Consider the following 22,965-nt stretch of genomic DNA (forward strand, 5'->3'; position numbering starts at 1 on the left):
CCCGCCTTGATTGGTTGCAAACTGTAACAGACACGATTTCTATGCCATGCTTTGACCACATTAAGAAACCCACACAATTGTTACCAGTCTAGCACAAGTTAAATAACTATTAGTACATAATTATACACTAGAGTCCATGCTCAACCAATCAATGGTACTTTGTGATAACTGGGGAAGTAGGACAACTAGCATTTTTGACCATCAGAAACGATTGCATCACAGATTTTACAACTCCTCTGCCAAGAGAGAATACGGACCTGGCTCAGACAATCAGTAAGGCAGTATGATAAAATAAAGGTAGGCGGCCTTCCACTCTATATTCCTTTTTAAAAATCTGACCAGCTTTTCTTGCAAACCTATTTTGATGTGCTTGCACTACTTGTAACAGTTTTAATTGACCAAAGTAGACATAAATCAAGGAAGCCATAGGTTAATTGAAACATTTAAAACACTAAGATGATGCTAGACTGATCTTCTGCAATCTTTCAAAGGGAGCAGTTCAGATTCTAGTAGCAAAACACACATACATATATACATATTCTATAGATATCTATCACTTGTCTAGATAAAGGGAGCACACATTTTTAATCCTATCTATACTGATAAGGAAAAAGATAATTTTACTTACCCCGGGCAAGGTATGGCAGGTTGCCAGGTTGGACGTTTGTATATTTATTTAGTTTTAATTGACAGATGCTGTTCAAGCCCCTTTAATAAACTGGCCCAGGTGTCCTGAGATTTTGTGCTGAATTAATAACTTGATATAAAGAGCAGCAACATGAAGTCACACAAAGCAGCCGGCTTTCTGCAATTTACACTAGGTAGACCAACGGAGAAAGATTTCTAAATGGTTGCTATGGTCACTGCACCCATTGTACAGACTGGGAAAAAAAGAACCATTTTTTTTCATGCAGGGCAAATATCACATTAATACAGTAATAGTACTGGCAACTTTCCCTCACAAAAACAGTAAGCAGTTATATTGGATTATTTTATTATAAAACTATATTTTGCATAACGTTACAGTCAGTGGCTACACCTGGACCATTTCCTCAATTATTCTGAAGAGTCTATAAAATTCACTTCTCCAAAAATATGTAAGCGAGTACATAAAGTAACAAAGAATGAGGTGGACCGAGAAAGATTTTTCTTTTTCAATTTAAATAAACATAAATTATTTAAATTAAACCAAATGAGCTGTTGCACAAAATGACTTCAAGCATAGCCAATGTACAAGTGAAAGATGCTGATTTCACACAAGTTCAAATGATGGCAATTTTCATCTATCATATGGAATTGTACAGCGCTTGCTAATTTAAAAAACCTAAAGTAAAAGGCAATCTAACTATTTCACATAAAGAGCAAAACTAAGTTTAAAATTGAAAAATAAAACGAGAACCAAAGAGCAAGTAAAACATATATTTCAAATATTACTGAATTTCTAAGAGTAACCTTCAAAAGCCATTAACACCACAATAAATAAATGCTACATTGCCCCTAATCCATTAAACAAATTGCAACATAAATGGCATATCATCAGATGAAACCCTTCAAAGAGCAAAAACTCTGCAAAGAACTCCCATCTTCTGTCTGCAAGTGGTAAATAAAAGTACTGATAGGCTACATTTCCAACACATGCAATTAAAAAATCATTTTTAAATGCACATTTTCAGAAATACTTTAAAGAGTAGTCTTTTTCATGATAATTGTAAGTATAGATGTGTGACTATTCCTCCTACTGAAAATTGTGCCTAATTTTTGACCTTTTACCCTTCTCCACTTCTGTCAAAGTTTGCAGCTTGGCCGAGACCGACATTTGATAGGCAGAGATCAGCGGACGAGAACATCCTTACATACCAGCATTGTCAAATTCTTTTTTTTTTTGTATTCTAATGAAATGTTGCTTAAACACATGGCTTTAAACACGATATGCAGCAAAAGCTATGTATGATCTGCTTTTACTGTAATGTAAAATCATTTGGCCTTTGTGCATTTAAAGAAAAGGAATACAAGCTAAAACAGTTCAATACCCTCAGAACTGTTATTCACACTACATCATTGAGTACATGGTAACAGTAGTCTTTAAGCACCCATCAACTGCAGAATAGCAATGCCCATCTACATAAACTCCCACTGCTTCCCTACTTCTGTTGATCTGAAAACGGATATGTCGGAATGATAGGAGTAGCTATTTAACAATACATTTAGGTTCATTAAGAATACAAACCTTAGTAAACTGAGAGACTGTTATATTGATCTAAACTGACATTTTAAGACTGGTGCCCAACATGACACTTGCTGGCTCTCTGTGCGCTGGCTTCTACTACCTACAGTTTAACAGGTTGCTTACAGAGTGCTGGCTGAGTTTTACAGTAATAGCTGACAGTAGTTACTAATATGTCATAGTTACTAATATGTCACAGCATCTTTGCACAGGAGCCTACTTACCAAAACAGAGATCTTCGTTACTGCTTATTGTTTCAGCGATTGGCACATTAGAAAATATATAAAGGATTTGGTTTGGATACTACTGAGCATACCTCTGGACATGTTGAAAGTCACACTTAAGGCCCTTTACAATTTCTAAATGGACCCTGCTTTTGGGTAGTTAATATATGTACACACACACAAACACAGAAACACACACCTGAGAAAGAGGAATTCCTTCTTTTTGCATAAAAAACTGCTTCTTAAACTCATAGTATGGATTAAACTGGTGCCAAGGCTGCAGAAACTCAAACCTATGGAGAGAAAGAACAAACAGATAAAAAGTAAAACACTAGAATATGGTACGAATAGCAAGAAAAGTAGGTGGCAAATGAAATTTGAATTGTAAAATACCTAATCCATAGGTATCAGCACATAGAATGTGCCCTGAAGCTCCCAGACATCACATTTATTCTGTGTACTTTGTAATTGGGCTTTATCGTAAAAAAAGCACTGTTTGTAAATAGGTTGTCTAACATGAAGATAACAAGATTTTTAAAATTAGAAGGGACTGACCTTGAATCATTCTTTGCTCGGACACTAGTCTCAAATTTAATTCCATTCCGTGCCACATACTGAGCTAGCTTATCAATCACAGGCTGGATATCAGGAGGTGGCGGAATAATGGCCACAACTGGGGCAAATGTGCTAGAAAAACAATATTTAGACAAACAATTAAACACACATCTTTAAAACAGGAACACACATTTTCCATAGAATGTTCATAAAACCTACATTAAAAACACCTAAATGTAGGTTCTTAATGAAAGGCCTTTAGGAAAAGGTTTTCTGACAAGCCTGACAGGAATGGCTTTATGACATCTGGTAAAAATCAATGTACTTAAATTATCAGGCATTTATGCCTGGCATGGCCGTTTTGAAAGTGCCCCAATGTATACTAGATTCATCAAAAGAATCAATAGGGTAGAAACTTATTTTAGGAAACCAGAACCAAGGTGAGCTGGAATATATAAAAAAAGTCACTTGGCTAAAAACAGTTGTGATAAATGTGTGTTACAGCTAAGTAAATATAGCCTATTGGATCCAACTGCGAAAAATATGGCAATTGTGCCCAGAGAACAGTTAAAGTTTCTACATACATGTTATGCTTTGTTTAAAAAAAAATCTCAGAGTTTCCCTAGTCCCCGGCAAATGCAACTACTTGCCAATGCCTCCCAAAAAAAGCTTCAAAGCTTCTGAATGCTCCTGGAAGCCTAGCAGTTGAAAGTGAGCACACTGGAACAGTTATCAAAATGGTTATTAACTAGTAGACTGCACCCATAGAAGATTCTGCACCCACATAAAAGTAATAGGAAAAGAGTTTAGTACTTCTGTAATAAACTGCAGTGATTTTCTCTGTAATGAAAGATGTAGGGTTCGGCAAGGGCTTACTTTGTGGTTTTTATTACCAGGCTTTGGTTCTGAGACAGGTGCACTTGACCTGAAGTTAACCTGTCTCATGCAGGTTTGGCGTTCCAGAGGAAGAATGTCACCAAAAGCCAGTCATAAGAAAATGTAATTTATTGTGCAGATTCTGGGCACCACATCACTTTAATGAATTAAGCATTATGGCAGCAAGATCACCGCCCAAGATGTATAAGAAATAAGCTCATGATTAAAATAATGCTGCAATGCTTTCAATGGAAACGTTTTATACATCTTCTTACCTCACTTGTCAAGGTGAATAAAAAAAAAAATCTTTTTTTCACCTGGAATCTTAAGTTAATTATGTTGATCAGTGATATTATAAGTAGACATAAAATGTTGTACTTGTAAAAGACGGTGAACAGATTTGGACAACTACTTTTTAGCAGAGTCTGAAGCTGATGAAGAGAGGAAACCAATTATAAAGTTGCACCTCTAACACAGGAATAGGCAAATGAATTAAGCATTTTATGAGTCAGTCAAACCCAGTAACCAGCAAGAACTTTTAATGAGACAATAAAACAAGTATTTCTAATAAAAACCTCAAAAAAGGTAAACAATGTTTTTTTTTATACCAACTGGCTACATTAAAACTGCTATTTAAAATACAAACAAGCTGGAGTACAGTTTTCTTTAGAAAACATTATTGTTCTTATGCATAGCATACCTGTTAAGCAATTTTCCTACTATCTATGGTGAATTTTACAAAATATACACAATATTTAGAAGTCGTCACAGCACATTCTCTTCAAAATTCCAGATTGTAGAAAAAACAAAAAAAAAAACCAAAAACCCTTACCTTGCTGCACCCAAAGCAGAAGGTAACCTGTTGCTGCTGTCAGCGCTGTTTACTGCTGGCAACATGGTGGCCTGTGGACCAGGCATAGCGGCTTCTTTTGTAACCTGTGTACTTTCCTCAGCAGGTACTGAACTATAACAAGCACTGGCATCCATTCCTGGTGGGGGAGGTGCGAGACAGTATGTTCCATCAGGTAGCATGTAGTAATTATAATATGTAGATGTCACAGTTGCTGTAGAGAAATGAAAACAATTGCTAATTTAATCACATAAATATGTTACTTTCTTAATGTACAAAACATTTGTCTCCAACTTAGAAGTGGCACAGAACAAAAGTAGAAGGGTTCACCGCCCATTAAAATCATTGTGCAGAATAACACAAGGATATATGCTTCAGATAATACCTAAACATACCAAGGATCTTTAAAAATGATATCAAATACAGGAGATGTTGGAACAGCTGTTATTTTAGAAGAAGTAGTTGCTTATATTTTTGGAGTCTGCATGAACCATGTTTAATAGGAACACTTAAAGGACAAACAACTCTGCTAACGCTAAGATCATCAGGTTATGCGCACTTCGTAAAAACAAGTTGATGCCATGTTGATTTCAAATATCAAAAACATGAAAATTACACTTTTTTTGCATTATTCAAAAGATTAAGGACAGTCTGCTTTTTAGCACTAACCACTTTTGTTCATATATTTATGTTTGAAATATTTTTTACACCAAATAAACCTCTAAAAAATGGTAAACTGTGGAATTTCTTGCAAATCGGACATGTATTGTGTTCTATATTAGTACATACACACTGCTATTCTTATATGTAGTTCTTTATTCCCCAATTATTACAAATAAATGACCATACTGATCCCTCAATTTCTTCAGATCCTGTGCTTAACTATTTTGCCAACAATGCTGTGAATCTGCCTATCCATTGCTTTTACTGGCAGCATTGTCACCCTATGGGCCTTCTTTTAGTTATTTTTCATGAATGTGATCATGGCATGTCTCAGTCTCCCACAATCATTACAATTCTGTAAAGCTCCTCCTATCCACTTAGCCTTATGAAGTTCTGCAGAGACAACGTGAACTGTATAAGAGCGGAAGAGAACATCACTTTTGCCTTTACCATCACTGTTTTACTCTTATGACACATGGCAACCATATAGTAGAGAAGTAGCAGTTTACTGTTTTGGAATCTCAGGAAGTTTTTAACATTTATATTAGGGTATATTGGGGTATGATATCTTTTATAATTACTCAAAATTTTTAGTTAAAATAACAATTGGTTACTGTGTCCAAAAAAAATGGACAACCCTGTCAAAGCTATGTTTGTCTATGACAGTCCTACAAATTTAAAAATAAAGCAGCCACAGGAGTACAGATATACGGCACAATTTTCCTTTGAGCATGTAGGATAGCTCCGGGATTGTAAAGAGCCACTCTTCATTTCAAATGGAAAGCTCTTATGTGACGTCCTTGCTATCAAGATCTATTTGGGTCTCCACTCATGCACAGGATCCATACCTTAAAATCTACCGTATTTTTTGCAGTATAAGACGCACTTTTTCTTCCCCAAAACTGGGGGGGGGGGGGAGTTAGTGCGTCCTATACGACAAAGGTGTGATAAAATAACTAAAATAATATACTCACCCGATACCCGATCCTGCGTGTGTCTCTGGCTGCAGCAGCGTCTGTCTCCTCTTCTCTCCTCTGGCAGCAGCACGTGTCTTCTCCTGTCTGTAAAGCAGAGCGAAAGAAGCCGGCACAGCGCCACCTGCTGTTCCCTGTCCTAACTGCCGTACAGTGGAATAAAAGCACAGAGTGATCAGAAGGGGAGTTTGAATGACAGAGTGATCAGAAAGGAATTTTGAATGACACAGAGTGATCAGAAAGGGAATTTGAAAGGCATAGAGTGATCAGAAAGGGAATACCGGTATGAATGGCACATGAGTGATCAGAAGGGGAATACCGGTATGAATGGCACATGAGTGATCAGAAGGGGAATAATCTTTCAGAATCTTTTTTTCTAGATTTTCCTCCTTTAAAATTGGGTGCGTCTTATATTCCGGAGCGTCTTATAGGGCGAAAAATACGGTACCTTGAAATTAGTACAAAGCCTAACTAACCAGCAGCTATACAGTTAGGTCCATAAATATTTGGACAGAGACAACTTTTTTCTAATTTTGGTTCTGTACATTACCACAATTAATTTTAAACGAAATAATTCAAATGCAGTTGAATTGCAGACTTTCAGCTTTAATTCAGAGGGTTGAACAAAAAGATTGCATAAAATTGTGAGGAACTAAAGCCTTTTTTTTTTTTTACACAATCATTTCATTTTTGGCGCTCAAAAGTAATTGGACAATTGACTCAAAGACTGTTTCATGGGCTGGTGTCCGCAATTCCTTTGTTATGTCACTATCAATTAAGCAGATAAAAGGCCTGGAGTTGATTTTTTTTTTTTTGGGGGGGGGGGGGGGCTTGTATGTGGAAAATTTTGCTGTGAACAGACAACATGCGAATCAAAGGAGCTCTCCATACAGGTGAAACAAGCCTGCCTTACGCTCTAAAAACAGAAAAAACCAATCCGAGAAATTGCTTCAATATTAGGAGTGGCAAAATCTACAGTTTGGTACATCATGAGAAAGAAACAAAGCACTGGTGAACTCAGCAACGCCAAAAGACCTGGACGTCCACGGAAGACAACAGTGGTGGATGATCGCAGAATCATTTCCATGATGGAGAGACCCCTTCACAACAGCCAACCAAGTGAACAACACTCTCCAGGAAGTAGGCGTATCGATATCCAAGTCTACCATAAAGAGAAGACTGCAGGGAAGTAAATACAGAGGGTGCACTGCAAGGTGCAAGCCATTCATAAGCCTCAAGAATAGAAAAGGCTAGATTGAACTTTGCTATAAAAAAAAACAAAAACATCTAAAGAAGCCAGCACAGTTCTGGAAAAACATTTTTTGGACAGATGAAAGCATACCACATCCTCTGTAAAACATGGCGGAGGCAGTGTGATGGCTTGGGCGTGCATGGCTGCCAGTGGAACTGGGACACTAGTGTTTATCCATGATGTGACACAGGACAGAAGCAGCCGTATGAATTCTGAGGTGTTCAGAGACATACTGTCTGCTCAAATCCAGCTAAATGCAGTCAAACTGATTGGGAGGCGTTTCATAATACAGGTGGACAATGACCCAAAACATACAGCCAAAGCAACCCAGGAGATTATTAAAGCAAAGAAGTGGAATATTATGGAATGGCCAAGTCAGTCACCGGATGTGAATCCAATTGAGCATGCATTTCACTTGTTGAAGACTAAACTTTGCACAGAAAGGCCCACAAACAAGCAACAACTAAAAGCCCCTGCAGTAAAGGCCTGGCAGAGCATTAAAAAGGAGGAAACCCAGCATCTGGTGATATCCATGAGTTCAAGACTACAGGCTGTCATTGCCAGCAAAGGGTTTTCAACCAAGTATTAAAAGCTTTTTTTTTTTTTGTCCAATTACTTTTGAGCCCCTAGAATGAAGTGATTGTGTTAAAAAAAAGGCTTTAGTTCCTCACAATTGTATGCAATCTTTTTGTTCAACCCACTGAAGTCTGCAGTTCAACTGAAACTGAGTTGTTTCATTTAAAATAATTGTAGTAATGTACAGAACCAAAATTAGAAAAAAGTTGTCTCTGTCCAAATATTTATGGACCTAACTGTAGATCAGATTTTATCACAATACAAACCGAGGGTAAATAGTTCATTGCAGGAGAAAGACAGCAGTCAACTATTAACACAAAGCACACTATTCCATCTGAATGGAGGACACTGCCATAAATGCTATGCTCAGCACATTTTATGTTTATATACTCAGCTCTACATTTCCATATATATCTCCAACTGCATGTGAGTGTAATTACTTTAAATGTACTGTAACTACACACATAACCAAAGTAGTCAATTAGCACCATTATAATAAACTATACAACAATGTTATTTATACTATACAATGTTTTTGGAGATCCAGAAACATATCAGCACATGTACATAACAACTTACGTACCACAAGGTCACTTATTTAACTACAAATCGCTTTTGGGGATCCAAAAACACACCCATTTAACACAAAGTGGTTGTCTACAGACTCAGCACATCCCTTCATGAAAGACAAACAGCATGTGATTTATAAGTGTTCTCTCAATGGAACACATTTACTAAATCAGTCAAGGAAAAAGGCAGACAAAATGAGCTTAGTGTAATGAAGCCTTTCGGCTACTGAATACTAACCGTGTATGTTTGCTGGCCTTTGATGGCCATTTAACATTTGCAGAACGAGCGTTCTGCTTGCAAACTAACATCTGTCAAGTAAAATTGCCAATGTATCATTTCACAGAACATATATAGTTTGACAATGGTAAAAAAAAGAATTTCAATTTCACAATAAAACATTGCAAGGCAAAAGTACCTGATGAACAGTAATGTTTACCTGCACATGCCACCAGAAAGTATAGAATTTTATATTTTTTTACATATTTACTAATACTAATTTAAATCAAGTCAAAATGCTCTGTTCTGGGTAAATTAATTAAAAGCAAAACAATTACTTCTAGTGGCACAATTCTTCTAACCAGTAAACATGGGACAAGAAAGAAAGAAGCATTGCCAACTAAAGTTTATTTTAAATGTATATGTACAGGATTTGTAAGCAAAATTCTGGCAGAATTTGAGGTACATAACGGTTAAATATTGCAAGCTGTACTCATTATTTTTTCTTTATGTATAAGTAAAAAAAAATACATGCAGACACACATGCACACAACTTTACACACTAATAATTAATCCCAGGTGCACAAATGCATCACTTCAAAGTAGTTAAAATGCCCGTCAGCAATCAGCATGTCCTGGTCTATCCTTAACTGATATAGACATGGGCATGCAGGTAATTTACTGTAACAACACACATCAGTCAAACCATGTCTTCAAATGGCACAGAAAAAAGAAAGCAGCTATCCATCCCAGGGGATTAGAAATAGAGTTCACATCTCACTTACTCTCTGTAGTGCTTTCTGTCTGAGGAGCTGGGGTTGGAGCAGGTGCAGCATTAGCAGCTAGCTGAGAGGCCATCTTCTCATTCTGAGCTTTTCTGACAAGAGCAGCCAGTGGGTGGTCTGGATCAATCACCTTTAAGGGCTGAGAAGTAATATATAAAAAAAAGTTTGGTCTAGGATTAAAAAGCAACACATTTCAAAAATAAAGATGTGCAATGAATGTTAGTGGAAAATACAGATATTAAATGACAATCAAAAAATTTATTACCAATTATTACCCAAAAGTAAATTCAAGATCCCAAAGTCACAAAACAACACACCGATCTGTATTTGTTTACTGCAAGCAAAACCTTCAGTGGAGCAATGAACTGTATCCTGCAGACACAGCTCATTACCCTAAACTCCCTCCACACTGAAACAGGTTTTCCTGAACAAACGATAGGTTTATTTAGGAACAAGCTCAAACATTTACAGCCAAAACTTTATTCCTTTACAGGTGTGAAGAAATTGTCATTTATTCAAAAGGGCCCTTTCATTGTAGAAGCAATGCAGGGCAATAAGCTGCATATGTAGGATGCAGCTAATTGCTCCCAATTTACTTTTGTAAAAAAAGTAATGTGCACCAACACTGAACAACAAATCAGTAGTTTTTACTTAGTATTGTAACTGATAAATAACGAATGGTAAACCTAACAAGTTGTGGTAAATATTCTGAAATATTGCTGTGTGGTGCACTAAATTATTAAAGACCCACAAAAGTTGATCATTACAACTGAAAATATAAACATACTTAAAGGTTGCAAGACATTTGGAAACATGGAAACAAACTTCAACAAGATCAGTAAAACCCACACACACACAAAAAAACCTGGCCAGTTTGGACTTTTCCTGTGGATGTCTAGCTTGGTCCTGCTCCACCCCCTTTCTGCTGGTCTTTGACAAAACCATCTAGTTCACCTTTTTAAAGAGAATTCAGCTCAGCTGCATATAAGATTGGATCTAACCATTTTAAAGATTGTTATGTATACTTTTATCCTCACTTTGTGACGTGATAATCTAAAAATCTGCCAATAATGACCACCTTGCAAGGGCGACCCTGATTGTTTTCCTATGACAAGTTACTTTAAATAGAGAAATATTCCCTTTGCACCCTTTGTTTTACTGCAGTAGTTACCCTAAAACAGGGGTCGGCAAACTTTTTGGACTACTAGGCCATTTCAGGAGGTCAAGAAGGCACAGTAGGCCAGAAGAAACAAGGTGTCCCAGGAAAGGTTTTTTCCAACCGTGACTGCAAGCGAGCAGCCTCTGTCTTCCGCTCATCCGTGGTGTAGTCTATGTACGGGTGCGTGTGCTTGGCATCAAAATGCCTCTTTGAGATGCGACCACTTGAAAGTGCCGTTGGTGTTGTTGCACACTAAACACAGGGCTTTGTTGCCGCGTTGGGCGAAGAATAATTTGTCAGTCTATTCAGGGTTGAAGATAGATTTGGCCCTATCCAACAATAAATAACTAGGGGGGCTTTAGGCCGGACTGGAATACTGGCTAGGCCATATCCGGCCTAAAGGCTGGCGTTTGCCTACCTCTGCCCTAAAACAATGGTATGCTTTTAAAGCTGATCAGAACACCTCTAAATACACTGATGAAATACAACATTAGCTGTTTTACCTATAAAAGAATTTATATTTTTGTTTCTGCACCTCCCTGTCAGGTAGGGCAGGAGACCTGATTTTTTTTCCCGATGCTTAGGGACCATTTTCAGGTTTTATCCCTCCCTCAACCTGTAACAAATAATGAAAGAAGAAGCGGCAGACTGAGTCGTTTTGCCATCACGTCACTTTGTCCTCCTGTCAACACGTTTTTGGTACTGCAGAACAACTGATGGCCAAAAGGTCTAGTGAAGAAGGAAACGCAGCACAATTTGAGAAATGTACCTAATGATGTATCCGTTAATGCAAAACTGCATTAAGTTGTGCCTTATATCGACCTATAGTTCAGGTTTGGAAATAGAGGTTTTGTGGTAAACACATAGATACCTCTAAACCACTACAGAAAGCGCTTACACAATAAGTGCAATGTTTCTGATAGGTTTAAAATTTAAAAGCCTTTTGCTGCAAGATCTACACATTTACAATTATAAAAGAATTGTAACATTGTAAATTAAAATTTCTGCTTTTTTATATATCTGCACACAAGTTTCAAGGAAAAACAAAATAAAATCAGACACTAGAGATATACTGATTATTATTATTAACGGGATTTTTTATGCAGCGCTGATCTTTGCAGATGTATTATGCAGATCTTCACATGAAAACCGATGTCTCCATCCACATTTTCACAGTCACCGTTTTTTTTTTATAGGTCATATGACTGTTTAATATGCATCAAAGTAGGGATGCCCCACCCAACTCCCATTAACCCCTATATCCCCCTTGACTTTGTGCTACCCCTTTGTAAGGCAACAATCATTCCCCCACCCCACCTCCTTTATTTTTTTGTATAGTTGCCAACACCAACATGAATGTGTGTACTCAGTCTGCCTGACTAGTAGAGGAGCAATGGTGTGGGGAATATTTTTTTTCTTTCTTTGCACCTCTTAGTATCAACTAGGCATTGTTGCTGACCATCTTCTGTACCCAATCTTCTAAAGGCTACTTTTCCAGCAGGATAATGCTTCATGTCACAAATCCTAAACCATTTCAAATTGGTTTATTGACTATGACAGAATTCACAGCACTTGCCATCATAGGTGTGTGTGTTCAACATCCACTTTCCATCTATGCGATTGTACAATTTTAGACAAAATAATATATAATATAAAATGTAATAATACATTTATTAATATTTGTCATGCAGCTTTGTAGACATGCAGCTCTCCGAAATTGTCCTGCTATGACCGTCTTTTTTTTCCTTTATTGGATTTGCACTGCAGTGTCACGAGCTGGATCCTGTATATTTTTAACCATCAACAGCACTAAGGCTGCCCAGACTGATCTCTCCTGCTTTCTCAAAAGGAAGGAAAGAAATTTCGGCCCACTCACTTCAATGTGATGAGATTTAAACCTAACATTTCAAAATCTATCTGTCCAATGCAAAATAGCAAAGACAGGACTTTGTGCTGAGCTGCAAGGTGTTTAGAGAACAATACTCTTCTGTTTCTGAAATGTGATCACTTTAGTTGTTTTGAAGGGGGAGCAAGCAAGACAAAACAAAAAGAAATCTTCTTTACTAGGTCAATCCCATAATGAATAAAATACATTTAATATTATTTAAAAAAAAATCAGGTTAAAGAGCTACATAAAAAATGTAAGCTAAACAACACAATATTAACACAAATTAGGTTTTCACTGAAAATAACATATACGTTAAATTTAAAAAGTAACAAAGACTAACTTTTTTGATGGTTTTAACTCTTGCCCCCATAGATTGCCACTGATTTCAATGACAAAATGATATGATTGGTGTTTAAATTTACTTTGGAACTGAATTATTTCATTTTATTCATCATCATTGTAAAGATTAAACACTAGTAAAAAAAAAATAAAATAAATAAAAACACTGAACATAGATACCCTTGTGAGCTCTTCAAGCCTGCTACAACGTTTTGAGGCAAACAGACTTGGATGCAAGTAATCACTTCCTTCATCATCATCTTCATCATCACTTTCATATGCGCTAGCCACAGTTTCTACAAACACAGAATAAAGTGGGTCATTATTGATGGTAAAGCAACAATGTTCTCTTCAAATTCTGCATCTTAGAATTCTAATCAATCAAATGTGGGTTTTAAATATTTCTCCTCCTGCAACAATCAGATTTGTAAATACTATTGATCTGTTTGGTGAAAAAAGGGGTTCTGAACAGGGCCTTGGAGTTGGGAGTTATTGGGTACCTGGAGTCCACAATCTACTCCACAAAACTTATAATATACTCATAAAATAGTCAATTAACACATTACAATGCATGACTACATCTCACCAAAACAAGAACAGACAAGATAAAAATGAGAACTGGAAAAACACATACTCTTTTGATCTTCATTTTGTTTTTCTGCCAGCAAAGTGTAGCGTCCTTCCTTCATGGCTTTTAATATGTGCTTATAGTAAGGGTTGAGGTAGTGGTCAAAACGTAAGAAGTCAAACTGTGAATTTCGGGCTTGCTTTGCCTTTAGCATGATTTCAAACTGAGCACCTTGTTTGCAGACAAAATTTGCTGTGCGTTCTATGATGGCGTGCATTTTTGATGTAGGCGGCTGTTAAAGAGAGATGGAGAACTCTATTAATGAGTAAACTGAATATGTACCAATATGCTATTAGAGGAACTTGGCATTCAGATATGTTATCCTTTTTAGATGTATGCATGCTAAACATCAATGAATAGCCTCTCATATAGATCACCCAGGTCACCATCTACAATCTTTACTTCAGATGTTAGGTCAACACAGTAACCTAAATTTTTACCTGTACACATCTTAGAAATCACCACCCTGCTCTTGCATCTTACCTTGCGATTTTATATAGTTACAGTAATAATGACTGTGTGAAAGAAGGCTGAAGAAAATTGAATAACAAACCAAACCCTAAATTTGGTGCAGGCAGCATATAGCATTAGAAGTCAGATCCAATTTTATTGTAGAAATCATAAAATAGCTGGAATGCCCATCTCAAGTCAAGAGGTAAATGCCTGGTCCCAGCTTTCAATGCCTCACCATTTGCCAGCGCTCATCCTAAAAATTATTCAGTAGTGAGGTGAGAAATAAACCCAATGACCCCAGAAGTTTCTGCATGTCATAACACCCTTGCATTTCAAGCTTCCAGAGTGCTTAGAAAACAGACCCGATATTTATATACCTGCAAATGCCTGATGCCTTTCATGTGTGTAAAACACAGTGTTTCTACTATCACAGCACTATAGGGCTTAATCTACACGAACATTTTCCCCAGCGTTTAACCTGAGACAATGAAAGCCCATGTCTGAAATTCCAATGCATTACAATGGGCTAATCTACAGCAGGACGTTACCTTGCACATTTATGAGCGTTATCTATAACGCTGCTTGCAACGTTTAAGAAATTAAAACGCAGGGTTAACGTGGGAAAATCCTTCCATTGATTTCAATGGAGGAGGTTTCCCACTATTATAACCGGTTGAAATGTAAGCACGGTAAAAACACGGGAAAACGTGGTAAAAACGCTGCATAGATATTTTCCAGCGTTTTAAAGGCAAGCTATAAAACGCTAATAAAAGTGCATAAAAACGCATATAAACGTGGTAGGTTAACATGCGTTATATAAAGATATATTTACCAAACTAGCATGCTTCCTGTAACTTACTAGGAGAAAACATTGCAATGAGTCATAGGAAACACAAAAACAATAGGAAATTCCACAAATAGCATCACCATTTATATAATTTTAGGAATCACTTTAAACTTACCAGTTCTACATCAGATGGCACATTAAGCCCCTCAGGTGCAATAAAAGGCTCTTCATTATCTTCAAGATCACTTGAATCTGAAAATATAAAACAGTGGTAGTAATAATTAGATTTAAATTAACAGAACTGAACCGGAATAGTTTCAATTTATTACATAATCATCTAAGTAATTACTAATATCCAATGTCACAAGTATAATAAAACAATCTATAATAAAAAATAAATGCAGACTGCAACTGAAAAATATACTAATAAAATTTTTTGGGTGATTTCTTACAATCTACGCAACACAAGAAAAAAATTAAACAATTTAAAAATAGAAATTGTTGGGTATTATATTTATCGCCGTTTTATTCTAACCCAATGGTGGGATGGGTAAATATAAGTTTGTTCCAGGCGGTTTACAAGGCTAAATGAGGGAATGGACATAGAACAAACATATTAAGATGATGATTACCATTATTCTTTGGGGGACCCGAGTTTGGCTCAGTCACCAAATTAAGGGGAAAAAATTTACTGCTGATAGAATGGACTTCCCATAAAAGTAACATACAATTATCTGAGAACTACTGATGCATAGATTGGGAGCAGTTTGAAGGAGAACATTTTTTTATATATGTATAAAAACTGTATACATGGATATGAATTTCATGCATATCCATGTATACAGTTAGAAAAAATAAAGGTAACAGCCCCAGTGTTCTCCCCAGCCCCATTTAGCCGAGCGTACCACCCGGCTGTTTTTGGGTGGTTACTGAAGAGTTGGGTCACAGTACATATATACTATAATTTCTTCCCACACAGCTTGAAAAAAATTTAGAGTTCAACACTGCATCCCTACAAGTAACAATGGGCTTAAGCCAACAAAGCAAACTCTTACCTATAGTCCCTAACTTACTGCCAAAGCATTATGGTGTTTTCCAACCCACTGACCTAGCTGAGCTACAGAATGCTGTGGAGGTTCATTATAATATAGAATTTTAGAACACTTCAATTATTCCTCTCGTTATGTACAGTCAGCTCATCAAACATGCTTGCATTGGGCCAACCTGCAAAATTAAATCTGTGCAAAATGTATATTTTTCTTTAGGAATGTGTGTATTTACTCAGGGTCATTATTACCATTGTTCTCCATGAATTCTAGTAAGCCAAGATTAACACAAATTTTCAAACTAATTGTAAAATATTACACAGCCAAAAGATGGTCATTATATTGATGACAAAATGAGCGGAGGATTAGCTCCCACTGCACAGCTTAACATCCACTTTAATTGAAATCTATTTAGATTCTGCATAATGATGAACATTGGGTATGATTGCCTATGTGTGTGTCTAGCAGATTCAGAGTTTTTGGTTACAAAAAATATATATACTATCAGCATATTCCTATGGAACAAACTGCCAACTGCACATTCAATGATAAACAAAAACATAATTCATGTTTCAAATGAGTATATGAAAAACTGAATACCATATACTGGTATATAAACCAAAATTTCCACCACACTAAAATGTCCAAATTTTATTAATTTGTATTAGGGTCACACTAGTAGATAACTAGTAGATAATGTCTTCTTATGTAAAGTGTGTTACAATTTTGTTTACAAAGATATTAGACATGAGTGTGTTACACACTTAAAATAAAGACACAGTGCCATCTACTGGTTACCAACAATAATGCACAAAGAATACTAAATCACTACAGGACTGTAGTGAGTGATGCACGGATTAGAAAAGCACAGAAAGCAGCAGGGGACACAGGTATCCAACTCTGTCAGGACTGATTGCTAATGAGTGTGAATGAAGCTGCAGTGCTGAAATGTATACTAGACCATCTATTGCAGGGAGTGGATATTTTTCATGAGGGTAATAAACATATATTGTATATCAAAATCAATTTTGGGTAGCACAGTTACCAATGATTATGTTCCTACTACCTATATTAACTAAAAAAAATTACCAGGGCACATAAAACTAAACACAAGCTGTGTTATTTTTAGTGATAAACAACAGGGAGATATATTAAAATTTTTGACTATTTATTAAGCCATTCACTCTCTTATGCAAAGCTAGTATGTTCTGCTAAGCATTTTGGCAAGATAATGCTATGGGCAGGCTACAGGATTCGATTTTTATTAAGGACTACATTTTAGGAGGGGCATGGAAAGTTAGAAGATAAGCATAGTTTAAAGTGTATGATTTTTTTTAAAAACTGAAACTGATGAAGGTATCTGTTGCAAGAGAGACAAGAGTTAGATGCAGATTATAAAAATGTTGAAAAGAGGAGAGAAGAGTGAGCTGAATGATTACTCATAACTCTGGTTACATCAATAATATCCAATCAGCAGACAAGGGGTGTTTTCTGATTTCTATATGGTATCCATAAAAGATTCACCAAAGAAAACATATTTACAAACCTACCTTTCTCCTCTTTCTGGGGCTCTTCCTCTTCGGTTGGTTGTGAAGGATCATAATAGTCACTCTGATATTGAAAACCCACTGAATTATATGTTCCGTCTTCTGCTAGGGCTTCACTTAGCCGCTTATATTCTTCCTCTTGAAGGGAAATACAAATATACTTGTCATTAACTGAATGAGACATTTTCAAAAAATCTACCGATGTCTTCAGAACTTTGCACACATTTTTAAAATAAATGTTCCTTGCATTTACAAAAAGTACAAGTGCAAGACAAAGTTCAGATTTCTGAAAATTTGTCTGCACTGGCTATAAATAGGAGAGTGAATTCCAGTGTACTGAAAAATTAGGTAAATAAAACTATCCTGTGGTCCACATTCAGACAGCTGTTTTCCACTCCAAAGGGGGTACTGTCAAACAGATAATATCAGAAAAAGTGAGTATAGGAAAAACAAAGCGTCATACATCTTTGTTATGTATTTTCACTCCACACAAGGGTGATGTTTGCTAAAGACTTCAATATTTCTCTGAAATAGTTGATGTACCTTGCCTTGCTTCCTCTTCAAGCAAGTCCGTATGCAACGCTAAATACCTCTCTTCATCACATAGAGCTTCTATACGAGCCTCTTCCTCAGACAGATTGTAGTTTCTGTTCCATGAGTTGTGCTCTGCATCATATTCAGATAGGTCATGCAGATGACCTCGCCCATCATACCTGCAACATGAAGACAATTGTAAGAAAAAAGTACTGTAAGCTTCAGTGCTTTCTGTTTATAACTCACCTAGCTAAACTGCCCTGACAAATGAAACCCACCACAACATGTTGCATTTTTCTAAAACAAAGTTTCTCTGATTTATATTATCTTTGTCTGGCATTTTGAGGTGGCTCTAGGAACAATGCATTTACTACTAGTATTCTGTAAAAGCCCAAATGATAATTTTAATGCCCAATGTTTTCTGGCAATTCAATAAGAGCGCTTACCGTATGTTTTTCAACCACTTACTTATATGAATATTTTGTTTTATGCTCGTGCAATTGGGGTGTCTGGAAACTTCTAATTTACATTCACACAAACCCGAACACATAAATACCTATCCGAAAGAACCAAACGCTGGAAATTTTCTCGCTTCTTTCTGCTAGTCCGCACCCGCAGCAGAAATCTTCGCCAGAGAAGCGTGGATCACTTGGTGGTTAAATCATGGCTAGGCTCGACCCTTAGCCAAATGGCTGAAGAAATAAGTCCTGGTTATGTAGTAGAGAGACACACACATACATGGCAATAGAAACATACACATGTATTTTAAGGAGGCTTTGTCACAAACAAGTCATTTGTCATCAACTTACTGTTAAGACTACTTGCTTTTGTCATTAGGCAATGACATACAGAAATATTGGAAACTTTGTAAAGTAAGAAAATACATCAGCCTTTTCCATGTAAAATAGCTGATCACTATCAAATTATAACTTAAATTAAAAAAATATTACTAAAGGTATGAAGGATGAAAAAACAGAAAACAAGATTATCTATTATGCTGGGTCACCAACAAAAACAATGGTACAAAAACAGCATAATATTCAAAATGAGAGCAAAAAAATGTATATAAAGCAAAACCTCCTTAACTTACAGACTCGATTATTTAAATTGAAAGCTGGTTTATTTTGTAACAAAACATACAAACACATTAAGCAGATTCTACTTAATGGTGTTTATAGTCAAACTGTCCATTCAACTGGAAAATAAGACTTCAAATGTATCTTTTCCAAATGAAAAAAAAAGAGAATTGAATTATTAGTAAGCCCAATATCCACAAAACAACAGCTGATAAAGTTCCAAAAGGAAACAAAACTGATATAAATAAGTGTACATATAATGCAGGACGCACTCATGGAGATGCTGCTATTTTAGTTGTATTGGATATGGACTGGCGGCATCTTTACTGCCACATGAAAGATTCCTTGCACCTATCTCTTAAACACATTTCATTGGAAAAAGATTTTTTACTGGTGAATACTTCTTCCCACAGAAGAAACAGAAACTAGAAAAAAAAACTGGTGCCATTCATAATGTAAATGAGCTGTCCATCGATGAAGATCTCCTACAAAAATTGTCAAAAAAGAAAATTCAGCTCAAGACAGAGCTTTTTTGCAATAAAAAGGTTAAAGAACAATTCAAGTTCAGGATCCAAAGCCAAAAAAGGATCAACGGTTAAGAATCCCCTACAGGAACGTCAATCAATGCTTCGTATGACTGAAGAGTCCCAAAACAACCAATTAGAATGCTATATATTCACCAAACGTCCACTTATAGGCAAAGACCATATTTTACAACACATGAGCACAAACATCTGTAACAACAGTGACTTTCAGCATTTTTAGTGCTCTGTCAAAAATTCAAGTGTAACAAAATCATTACAGTCACATCTAGGAATATTGTAAAACAAGCCCAAACATTCTGCTCCATTATAAAAAACAAAAAGGTTGGCTCTGCAAATAACAGTGCCCGCGACAGCACACTGTATAAACCTGACAAGTTATATTTATCATTTGCCTCTATTATAGACCATGTTGCCCAAATTGATTGTTGGTGATCACTCTAGGTGACAGTTTAGGAGCCACAGACAAGCTGCAGGACTCTTTGATAAGTTTCAGTTGTATGGAGAGGGGAAGACAAGTCAGACTCCCAGCTGTGATACAATATTACAAAAGAAGAAGTTGTTAATAAGTTAATGTGTCAGATGGCTAATGACACACAATGGCATGGAGGGACACATGTACACACAGATTTTTGCTAGAAACAATCGTTTAGGGATAATACAATTTACAGTGTGTATGGACCCTTGGACAACAGGATACTTGTAACAATTACATCAGATAAATCATTATAACTGTCCCTTGCACAAATAACTAGAACACATGTGAAATCTACAGGTAACAAAGCTTTGCTTTTTTAGAGCCCACACAAGTGACAGAACGAAGCATAAAACAATATTTAACTGGAATATTAAACACAGAAAAGAAAAGCTGCCAGCACAGGCAGTGCAGCGACAACAATCCTGAAGACTTCTGCAGAAGTATCACAAGAGAAAAGTATTTCATTGGAATTTGTTTTCCTGAGTTACTATTGGCCCCCACACACAGTCTAAAAACACATGATGATACAAATCCGAGCTATTATAATATAAACACACAAGACAGCAATGTGAATGGATCGAGGTATCTCGTGAATGGATCGAGGTAAGCTCTCATAGAAAATTGAACAGTACAAATGTCCCATTCACAGCGTCTCAGAAATGTACTTTTTTTGTTTACCAAATATATCATTTAAACTGTTTTGTTATATCTGTACAAAATATATTAGAAAACTTGTGGGTTGATAACCCCTTTTGTACACGGGCAGAGAACACAGGAGTTATGTAGATGAGGAGGGCTTTGTGTTCTTTGTATCCCATTAGATATTTAGTAGGCAGGGCTGACAGTACATCAAAGAATTCATTTAGAATTCAAAGTAAAGGGTAGGAGTGCAATATTTCTGGCAGGCCAACAGTTATTTCTCTGAACATGCAGTGTTTAAAAAATATTTTACACTTTACTTTAACATTAGTAAAATTAGTTTAGCATTTTAAACTATAAATTTCTATAAACTGTGAAATTGTATGGTAGCAAAGAACAGCAAACTATTCAAGAATCAGTTTGGTGAAAAACAGAAACTTAGGAATCTGCAATAAACTTTGTTAAACTCTCAATAATGTGCAAAGATTAGCAATATATCATATGAGAAAAGCTGTAATTACTGGGGGCAGATTTTTAATGGAGGGCTTTCATGTGCAATGTCTTATTTGTTATAACCCAATGTATGAATAGAAAATATTAAGCCTTTTATAAGACTGAGCATATGACAACATAAACCCTGCTACTTATAATGCATTAGGTTGTTAGGAAAACTGCAGACATACTCCGCACCGGCATTAATAGTTCAATCTACACAACTCTTAAAAATATTACAGAATATTAACCTTTCCATTGCAAAACAAGTGTTTTGAGCTTTGCTGTTAGCCCATTCACTGCCAGAAAGGCCTGGCCTGTACTCCCCGCAATAGGTGTTATATTTGGTGGCCTGTACTCCCCGCAATAGGTGTTATATTTGGTGGCCTGTACTCCCTGTATTGGGTGTGATATTTGGTGGCCTGTACTCCCTGTATTGGGTGTTATATTTGGTGGCCTGTACTCCTAGTATTGGGTGTTATATTTGGTGGCCTGTACTCCTAGTATTGGGTGTTATATTTGGTGGCCNNNTGTTATATTTGGTGGCCTGTACTCCTAGTATTGGGTGTTATATTTGGTGGCCTGTACTCCTAGTATTGGGTGTTATATTTGGTGGCCTGTACTCCCCGCAATAGGTGTTGTTTTTGGTGGCCTGTACTCCCTGTATTAGGTGATGTATTTGGTGGCCTTCATACTTGTTTTAGGTGAGTGACATAATGAATGTGTGAGCCAGGCAGCTAACATTTTCAGAGGGAGATCAGCTATGTCAGCCCATAGAAGTCTTGCAATAGATGTAAAGCAGCAGCATCTCTCTATCAGACCATAGAGGTCATGGAATGAACACTGACAAGTTATAAGTGTCATTAATGGTTCCAAGTCATGAGGGTGATTATTGTATAATACCCTCCTCTGCACCTCTAATATAGCTAATAATAATATATGATTGTAATTTGTAAGAACAAAGTAAATGACTTTGTATCATAAACCTTTGGCATATCACATCACAGTCTCTTCCCTGTCCACACACATGGACTCCAGCAATGGCTGCACATCAGGTCTCAGGATTGGGTTTTCTGATGCTGACAACTATAGACCATAGCAGTACAGGGATACTCACAGTCTGTACTGGGGGTGTTTGACAGGATGACAACAGAGTATGTATGCGAGAACTTTCATGGTGGGATTAAAGTAGAACCATGACTATATAAAAGTCATACAAAAATGACTTTTCAATTAGCACTTATGAGCTGATAATGATTGGGTATCCAAATGTATATATTCTATAATACAACCATGACATTACCAGTCAGGGTGCTGTCTCATCTATATACAATGAAATGTACATAGTGCTGTGTATATATTAGAGGGGGTGTGTACTGATGTTTGATGCCCCATATTGCCCCCATTATACCAGGCTGGTTTCTGCCTCCTCATCTATATATAGTACATGGTATATGTACCCCAGTGATATCTACATGGTGCTGTGTATATGATGGAGGGGGGCATATATGATGGAGGGGGGGCATATATATACCCCAGTGATATGTACATAGCACTGTGTATATGATGGGGGGATGGTATATGTACCCCAG

At 36.6% G+C, this 22,965-nt stretch overlaps 1 protein-coding gene across 1 annotated transcript in view; it reads right to left on the reverse strand.

Moving 5' to 3' along the window:
- The window catches only part of SFSWAP (splicing factor SWAP), a 60,797-nt gene that overhangs the window by 36,342 nt on the left and 1,490 nt on the right, over positions 1–22,965 (reverse strand). The window contains exons 2-10 of the mRNA XM_072415720.1: positions 18,156–18,325; positions 17,616–17,750; positions 15,195–15,271; positions 13,786–14,011; positions 13,332–13,447; positions 9,766–9,904; positions 4,712–4,943; positions 3,004–3,135; positions 2,648–2,741 (exon numbers count right to left, since the gene is read on the reverse strand). Of these exons, the coding sequence (XP_072271821.1) occupies positions 2,648–2,741; positions 3,004–3,135; positions 4,712–4,943; positions 9,766–9,904; positions 13,332–13,447; positions 13,786–14,011; positions 15,195–15,271; positions 17,616–17,750; positions 18,156–18,325 (1,321 nt within the window). The remainder of the gene's footprint in view (positions 1–2,647; positions 2,742–3,003; positions 3,136–4,711; positions 4,944–9,765; positions 9,905–13,331; positions 13,448–13,785; positions 14,012–15,194; positions 15,272–17,615; positions 17,751–18,155; positions 18,326–22,965) is intronic.

This window comes from Pyxicephalus adspersus, chromosome 6, assembly GCF_032062135.1.
Source record: "Pyxicephalus adspersus chromosome 6, UCB_Pads_2.0, whole genome shotgun sequence".
Taxonomy (NCBI): Eukaryota; Metazoa; Chordata; class Amphibia; order Anura; family Pyxicephalidae; genus Pyxicephalus; species Pyxicephalus adspersus.